Source organism: Prionailurus bengalensis, chromosome B3 (genome assembly GCF_016509475.1).
Source record: "Prionailurus bengalensis isolate Pbe53 chromosome B3, Fcat_Pben_1.1_paternal_pri, whole genome shotgun sequence".
Taxonomy (NCBI): Eukaryota; Metazoa; Chordata; class Mammalia; order Carnivora; family Felidae; genus Prionailurus; species Prionailurus bengalensis.
This window is the reverse complement of record NC_057355.1, coordinates 23,292,850-23,301,855: the sequence shown is the minus strand read 5'-3', so window position 1 is coordinate 23,301,855 and position 9,006 is coordinate 23,292,850. Positions and strand designations below refer to the sequence as shown.

Genomic DNA, 9,006 nt, shown 5'->3' with positions numbered 1-9,006 from the left:
AGTGATAAATAGGAAAAAGTCCAACTAAGGTATATCTGAACGATCTGTAGGAATTACCCCTGTGAAATGAAAGGTTAAGGAGATCTACTGGAGGCATTGTCCTGCCAAAGGTGAAGCAAGCATGAAAACCCAAAGATAGAAAAATAATATGAAAACAATTTCAAGCCAATCTTCTTGTGAAAAAAAATAAATAAAGTGTGAAATGAGAAAGTTGATACAAGTAAATACAAAGAGGACTCTGGAAATGTCAAGACAATACTTTAAATATGCTTAAATAACAGACTCAAGACAGCACATATTGAAGAAGCTGTTCCCTTGAGGAAACCCAGGAAGAGCTGAAGGACCACATTGGCTCAGACCAGGGATCCTTATCAGCCTTAGGAACCCTGGATTCAGAGGCTTTTACACCCACCTCTTTCTTCATAGTTGCTTCCCTGGGAGTGTCAACTTCATTTTTGCTCAGTGTGGATCTGTTCTCTGAAATTAAAAAGCAAAACAAAACAAAACAAAAAACCCCAGCACAAAACAACACACACACACACACACACACACACACACACACACGACCATAAATATGTAGCATCTCTTTGGTCATGAGAGATATTGCCAGTTATGATTTTAGGGGACCCATGTGAAAAAAAAAAGAGTTGGAAGCGATTTGGGTGCGGCTTCCAAATAGGACCAGCCAGTTTCTGAGAGAGGGTAGGGGTGGGATCCCATGACAAGAAGAAGTTTTGTCATTAGGGAAGGAAGGGTGCTGGACAGATAGGGAAAAAAGGTTGTTCTAATAAATATGGCAATCTTTGTGTGATGGGTTCTTAATGGAAAAATTAAAAGGAAATCAAAGTGAACCGAGGGAAGTAAAAGAAAACCAAAATCAATGACCATGAAAACACTAGCAATGTCATTCGTTTATCATATCCAAGAAAGTTCTGTTTGCACATGGATTGACTAAATTCTGCATTTCTCATTTTATAACCTCCCCGTGTAGCAAAGACTCCACCAATTTTTATCGGTATTTCTCAGGATTAGAATCTGTGCCAACCTCTTCTCAGTTTACATTTTTTGTTGGGCAATCCCAATCTTTCCCTTGGTTTAAAGTCTCACACTCATTGTCACAAAACTCAAGTTTACACACCAGCCTAGAACTTTCTCTGGGACTTTTATATCTACCGTGATTCTGCATACACCCAATTAAACATTTCCCAAGAAACTGAAGAAACTTATCTTAGAAACTTAACTTACCATCTATACTCTTAAACTTTCTAGCGCTCCTTCTCCAGTGCTCTTGCATCTCCCTCCCCTCCTTCCCACCACCTCCTCAGCTCAAAGGGGACAACTGCGGGTCACTGCTGCCCCATTTCAGGGTGCTCCCCACTACTTCTGTGGGGCCTCAAGTCACAACCGCCCCGTCGGGCTCCCAGCCCTGCCCCACCCCCCTGCTGCGGTCAAGCCTTCAGCCTGCGGACGCGCAAGCGCAGTGGCGGGTCCCGCCGCCGCCCCGCCCCGCCCGGCTGCTGCGGAAGGCGCCGCGCGCAGCAACGCGCACTTCCTCTCCAGGAGTCCGCGGAGGGAGCGCAGTCTCGAAGAGCTCCTGGACGCAAAGGCCCTGCCCTTGTCAGAGGGAGCCGTTATGTCCGAACAAAGTAAGGATGTGTGTGACCCTGACTCTGCACCCCAGGCTTCCAACTCCGAGGTGCACATCAGTCCTGGGGTCCCCGGGGGGCCCTCCCAGCCCGCGTCTCAGGCCGCGACCCTCGCAGCGCCAGAGAGCCCTCCTCTAGGCCCGATCGAAGCCCAGCTGCCTTCGCCTGCGCCCCAGGCCCCAAGCGAAGAGGGAGACCCGAAGGCCCTGCAGCAGGCTGCGGAGGAAGGCCGCGCCCACCAAGCCCCAGCGGCCCACCCTGGCCCAGCGCCGCCAGCCCCGGCCCAGTTGGTGCAGAAGGCGCACGAGCTCATGTGGTACGTGTTGGTCAAGGATCAGAAGAGAATGATCATCTGGTTCCCAGACATGGTGAAGGATGTCATCGGCAGTTACAAGAAATGGTGCAGAAGCATTCTCAGACGCACCAGCCTCATCCTCGCACGAGTGTTCGGGCTACACCTGAGGCTGACTAGCCTGCACACGATGGAGTTTTCGCTTGTCAAAGCGCTTGAGCCGGAGGAGCTGGACAGGGTGGCGCTGAGCAACCGTATGCCTATGACAGGCCTCCTGCTGATGATCCTGAGCCTCATCTATGTGAAGGGTCGCGGTGCAAGAGAGAGTGCCGTCTGGAACGTGCTGCGCATCCTGGGGCTACGGCCCTGGAAGAAGCACTCCACCTTTGGAGATGTGAGAAAGCTCATCACCGAGGAGTTCGTCCAACAGAATTACCTGAAATACCAGCGCGTACCCCACGTTGAGCCACCTGAGTACGAGTTCTTCTGGGGTTCCCGTGCCAGCCGTGAAATCACCAAGATGCAAATCATGGAGTTCCTGGCCAGGGTCTTTAAGAAAGACCCCCAGGCCTGGCCTTCCCGATACAGAGAGGCTCTGGAGGAGGCCAGAGCTCTGCGGGAGGCTGATCCCACTGCCCACTGCCCCCGCAGCAGTGTCTCCGAGGACTAGCAAGGTCTGGAGGCAGATTAATGGTTTCTGACCCTCACCAGGGCGGTGGAGGGGTGGGGGTGGGACAATAGAGTATTCAGGATTTACAGTGCAGTATTTCACGTGTAACTTTAAGTTTTCAGTACAGTGCTTTTATACTTTTTAATGCAATGTTGTATTCAGTTCAGTACTATTAGATAGTGTGCAGGATTTATGCATGTTTGTTTATAAGTAAGCTCGGTTGGTGCTTTCGCTTTTGTGCTACCTTTCTTGAATTTTTGTACCAGAGACGTGCTAAACTTATGAAATACATTGAGAAATTTTCCATCTTATTCTTTTATATGGAACGGATGATGTGTATTAGGTAGACTACTTCTGGAGAGTTTGGAAGAACTCACCAGTAAAGCTGGCCTAACCAAGAGGAGAGTCAAGGCCCCCTCTTTATGACCTCGCTGGGCACAGTAAACATCCATGTGAAGTGCAGTGATGTGAACTGAAACGACCTCAATGTGGGCACTTGGCACAGTTTACTAAACACAAATACAACCCCACCATGAGTAAACTTTAAAGTAAACATTAAAGATTCTTGTGATACAATCATTTTTGGAAAAGTGTACTCTATCTTTTTAGTACTGTAGTATGGATAGGGAATGAGACATTGTACCAACTGTACAAATATGGTAATTTCATCTAATAGGGTGGGAAAATCACTGCTCTATCGCTACTCATAAATGTGTGAAGTTTTTTAAAAATGTAACTTACATGTTCGTGTCAAAACTGACAAAGACAGAAAAGTGTAAAAACAGCAAAAATGTTCATAATCACATCACATAGAAACAAGGGTTGATATTTACAGTTCCTTTCTTACATTTTCTACATTTTATTAAAATTAGCTGACTTTTGTGGGCACTTAAAAATGGGGCATTGTGCTAAAGTCCTTTATGTATATTTTCTCTTTGTCTTTAATACTTAAAACAGGCTTTCAAGCAGGCACTTACCATATCTGCACCATGGAGGAAGTACAGGAACAAAGTATGTAATTAACTTTCCCCAGATCATAAAGCTTAGTGAGAGGAGGAGCTAGGATTTGAATCCACACAGAATAAGTCAGGCCCTATACATTTCTCTCCCTGCCTACAACTGCCCCACACTTCCTGCTTTTTAATTTCATTCCTAAAATTCCATGTTTGAGAATGTACTCTTAGCTCCCTACCCCCAAAATGCAAATTCACACACAGGCTGGGGATTTAATTTTTCTAATGAATCCTCACATTAATCTTATTAGAGGAAGCAATCTTATTCTGATTGTATAAATCAAGAAACTTTGTTTCAGAGAGATTAATGGACTTAACCAGATCATATTACTGCTTAGCAGTGAAGCCAAGAATTTAAACATGGTCTTCCCTGAAGGACTGAGGTGAAAGTGCCTTCTCTTGAACAGTGATGTCAGAGGAACACACAGGAGACTACCTAGGAGAGGGAGGTGGAATTGGGGTGGGAAGGTTGCCTGTTAGGACATATGTGATCCAGCAGTTCTTAAATCGCAATGGGCCACTAGGCAATCCCTCCCAGGGTGGAATGGGGTGAGGATGGGGGTAAGGGGCAATGATGAGATAAATCTCATTATGAAGCTTTCAATCCTGAAAGGGAGTGGGGCAAGAAATGGGCCTTTAAAATGGCCATAAAGCCTTCAAACTTCAGAATATTGGAAAAGATCATTTTTTAAAGCCAGAATCTTTTCTGGAGAAAGACCTAATAAAGGGAACACATATGTGACATCCCCCCCTCCCCCCAGAGAAGTAAATAGAGTTGTATTTGTGTGAAGGATTACAGTCTGGATTGAAAGCTAGGATTCTTAACACTTAATGGCATAACTGAATAGGTAGATGCAGGTGCTAAAAATGCTCAAGAAGTCTCACGTGCTCAGATGAAATCCATCTCCAGGTTAGTAGACTTACTGTGAAGTCTCCCATGACAAGACATTTCTGCAGTAACTCAGGCAGGGGTGACCTTTGATGCCACCAACTTACCCAGAGCCAAGGTATCTGTTTAGAAATTTTAGAAATGTTAAAGATTTTACTTCTCGTCACCCAAAAATTCTCTACAAAATCGAAACAAATCTGCCCCATTTAAATTTAAAATAATGGGGATATCCAGGATGTTTCACTTCTGGAGCAGGGCCACAGCTGTCACTCCTGCCATGGCAGGGTGCTGGTCATTTTGTCTAATGTCCTATTGCTTTCTTCACTGCTGGGTTGACTCCTGGCAGCAACTGTAACTCCTGTACACTTCTTTCAGTCAAACCCAGAGGTCACTGGGCAGGCAGTCCCTCACCTCCCACTTAACCCCCTGTGTTTGTATTCACCTTGCTCACTGCTATGAGAGACAGGGAGAACCACTCCAAAGCTGCCCAAGCTCACAGACACAACCACATCACCCATGACCTAGAGGACTGAACCTCTGCAGAAGGAGAAAGACCTTATAATGAGAAATGAGGAGCTGACCCCAGCAAATCACATGGGCAGGGCTGCTCACCTCCTATACTATCTCAGAGGCAGCCAGACCTAAAGGAGGAGGCTTTCTAGCATGCATCAGTGTTACTTTATGACATTTGGTCCAGCAGTTATCTGCCCCAGCATGGGGTGGGAACATTCAATACCTTTCTTATATTTTCATACTGGGCATAAATAAAATGTTGGAGGGTTTGCCAAATATTTTCCAAAAGTTTCACCTACAAGGTGCTGGGAGAGGTCATTCAGAAAGGACTGCAAATCCTTGTTATTCATCTTGGATGACAGTGTGGTGAATCTCTAGACTGCTGTGGCTGGGAAAGAGTTCCTAATTTCTCAGAATGTGATACATTTTATCTGTTCTGTCAACTGGAATGTCACTTTTTTACAAACACCACACACATATTTCACTGTAATGAACTTCATTTTATTAAATTCATGGAGGGAAAAAGCGCCTTTTAAAACTTAATATAAAATATAATGCCACCTGCTCTAAGCTATTCTAGAGAGGAAAAAGACTTTTGTAGTATCATTATTAAATTGGACGTATGTATTTCAAATAAACTTCGTATACAGTTTAGTGTTTCCTTTGCTTGAAAAGCTTTCTATGTCCCCCTACACCTTGAGCTTTCATCTGACTAACTCATGAACACCGCTTCTGGTGGAAATGCTTTTCTAGCCTTCAAAAGCATAGCCATGTTCTCCCAGTGTTACAGCAGCATCCCAGACTGTTCACACAATGTACACAGGCTGTTTATAAATATTTTTAGTTTCTTTCTCTCTTCATGGATTGTTACATACTTAAAAATAAAAACTGTATCTGTCATTTTTATCAATTCCTTGATGTTTAACGTAGGGACTGGCATGGCATATGTATGTGCTGATAAATACTTGTATGACTTAAGAAACTGAAAACATTATAATAGACCTACTCCATCACACAGTGAAACAAAACCAAACACAGAAAATAATGGTCAACTACTCTAAAGTAGATGGAATATGGACAAGTTGAAATTAGAGAAAATTTTTTCAAAAAAAAATAGTGTAAACAAGAACTTTTTAAAGAGTCAGTTCTTTAGTTAAAAAAATTAAATATTTATTTTTGAGAGGGAGAGACAGAGCATGAGCAGGGGAGTGGTAGAGAGAGAGGGAAACACAGAATCCGAAGCAGCTCAAGGTTGTGGACTGTCAACACAGAGCCTGACACAGGGCTCAAACTCACAGACCGCAAGATCATGACCTGAGCTGAAGTCAGAAGCAACCAAGTCACCAAGGTGCCTAAAGAGTCAGTTCTTTAAATAAACTAAGAAATTTGTTTTCTAGCAGGATTTTATTTATTAATTTTATTTTTTGTTGATACACAATTGACATATACTATTCTATTAGTTTTAGGTAAAAAACATAATGATTTGATTTATGTATATATTTTGAAATGATTGCAATTAGGTAACAACCATCACCGCACATTGTTACATTTTTTTTCGTATGATGAGAACTTTTTTAGGGATGTTTTTATTTTGTAAATTTTTATTATTGAATTATAATTGACATGCAGTGATATGTTAGTTTTAGGTGTACAACACAGTGATTCAACAATTCTATACATTACTCAATGTTCACTATGATAAGGTGAACAGCATAGGGAATATAGTCAATAACATTGTAATGATATTGTATGGTGACAGATGGTGACAACATCTCATGATGTTGAGAACTTTTAAAAATCCGCTCTCCTAGCAACTTTCAAATGTGCAATACAGTACTGTTAACTATAGTCACCAGGCTTCAAATTACATCCCCAGTTCTCATAACTGGAAGTATGTACTTTTCGACCACCTTTACTCATCTCATCTCACCCCTCAATCACCATCTCTGACAACCATTAATTCTTTGTATCTATGTTTCATTTTATTTCTAAGATTCCACTTATGGGGTGTCTAAATGGCTCAGTCATCAAAACATGAGACTCTTGATCTTGGGGTTCTAAGTTCAAGCCCCACGTTGGGTGAAGAGATTACTTAAAATTTTTTTAAATCTTAAAAAAAGATTCAGTTTTAAGCGACATCATGTGACATTTATCTGTCAGACTTACTTCACTTAACATAATGCTCTCAAGTTTCATCCATGTTGAAACTGGCAGGATTTCCTTCCTTTTTATGGCTGAATATTCATATATATTTATATATTACATTTTCTTTATTCTTCAACTGATGGACATTTAAGTTGTTTCCATGTCTTGGCCATTATAGATAATGTTGAAATGAACATGAGGTTTCAAATATATTTTCAGGTAATGATTTTGTTTCCTTTGGATAAATGCCCAGAAGTGGAATTCCTGGATCTCATGGTAGTTCTATTTTTAATTTTTTGAGGAACCTTCATACTACTGCGTTGGTTTATATTTCCCCCAACAGTACACAAGTGTTCTCTTTTCTCCACATCCTCATCAATGCTTATTTCTTGTCTTTTTGATAATAGCCATTCTAACAGGTATGAGGCAGTTTTTTTTTTTTTTGTTCTTGTTCATTTGTCTTTAGGAGAAACAGAGCAAATAAATAACTTCTTACTAGGAAGATGAGCAAAAGACACAAACAATTTAGTGTTCCAAAGGCAACACATAGTTAAGTGCAAAAATGAAAAAGAAAACAAAAATCACCCACACTTCTTAAATCAAGATAGTGTTTGAGTTGGAGAAAGGTATTCACTGTGGCAGAAGGATGACTCTGGGCCAGGGCCTGACAGGGACTTAGTGTGCAGAGATCGCCCAGAACCCAAGACTGTGTGAACCTACACCCACCGTCTCATCCACCTACCCACTCTATGCAGCCACCAACTCCCACCCTGAGCAGAACCACCGAGGATGATAAACACCCAGGACAGTAGTATTCTGCCTTTGAGTAACTGTCCACAGCTCCAGTGCCACAGGCACATTGTTCCAGGGCCTCTGTGGTACTCCTGATGCCCCTCAGCCACTGTCAAAGATCCCAGTGGGTGAAGGGGAGGTAAGGATACTTCTCTCTGAGCTATAATGTATAAGGACGAGAAGCACCATGTGACCCATGGAAAACCTCGCATCGTCCACTTCCAGTATGAGGTCACCTAGGTGAAAGTCTTCCTGAGATGCAGCCCTGTCCGTCCAGAGCCTGTTTGTAAAAATCCCAAATAGATTCTCAGCTGATGGGAGCAAAGAAGGATTGTTAGCACTGCCAGAGTTTTCTGAAGAGAAGGTGAAAATGAACTATGTCTTCATGTGCTTCAGGAAGGGCCAGGAAGACAGAGTCCACTCCTGAAGACCTTCAGGGCTTTGAGATTGTGCATCCAGATCATTCCTGAGTTCTCTCTGGGCCATATGTGATGTTCATGGTTTACCCCTGGACCAGAACTTGTCTGATGAAGATTAATGGCCATAGAGGATGTTTTTCCCAAGAGCCACAATTGGAGGAGAGAAAAAATTAGGCAGCCCTGGGACAATGGAGGGGGTTTCATGATGTCTAGGGAAGGACACTGAGGGGCTCAGAGTGAGGGTTGCCTATTGTGTTCTCTGAGTTGACTAGTTGAAATTGTTTTCCCAAAAAGAACAATATAAATATATTCTTCATATGTAATCACCAATAGTAAATTAAAATGTTTATGAACTGGCATTAGAAGCTTTTTAAACTGCACTGTGTGATGTGCTCTATCTATCCTAGGGGAGTACATTGCCTAGAGGGGGAGGGACTGTCTGGATCCAGAGGCAAAGACTGGAGGATTTGTGGGTAGGACTGTCAAGTTCAGATTCCCCTGCTGTTGGGCTTCCTTATTTTGGTTTTTAAGACTTGCATATTTTCTTTTCTTCCTGTCAACCCAGGGACTCCTGAATATAGGCTTTTCAGCCCCTGGGCTATGTTTTCTATACTTGAGTTTTTCTAT

General features: G+C 42.7%; 1 protein-coding gene and 1 pseudogene across 1 annotated transcript; both read left to right on the top strand.

Moving 5' to 3' along the window:
* The first annotated feature begins 1,520 nt into the window (after positions 1-1,520).
* On the top strand, positions 1,521-3,187 carry NDN (necdin, MAGE family member). Its single transcript, XM_043554868.1, has one exon. It carries the CDS (start codon positions 1,634-1,636, stop codon positions 2,606-2,608), a length of 975 nt encoding a protein of 324 aa, XP_043410803.1. The 5' UTR covers positions 1,521-1,633; the 3' UTR covers positions 2,609-3,187.
* Positions 3,188-7,812: 4,625 nt separating this feature from the next.
* LOC122467829 lies at positions 7,813-8,498 on the top strand (annotated as a pseudogene).
* Positions 8,499-9,006: the final 508 nt, after the last annotated feature.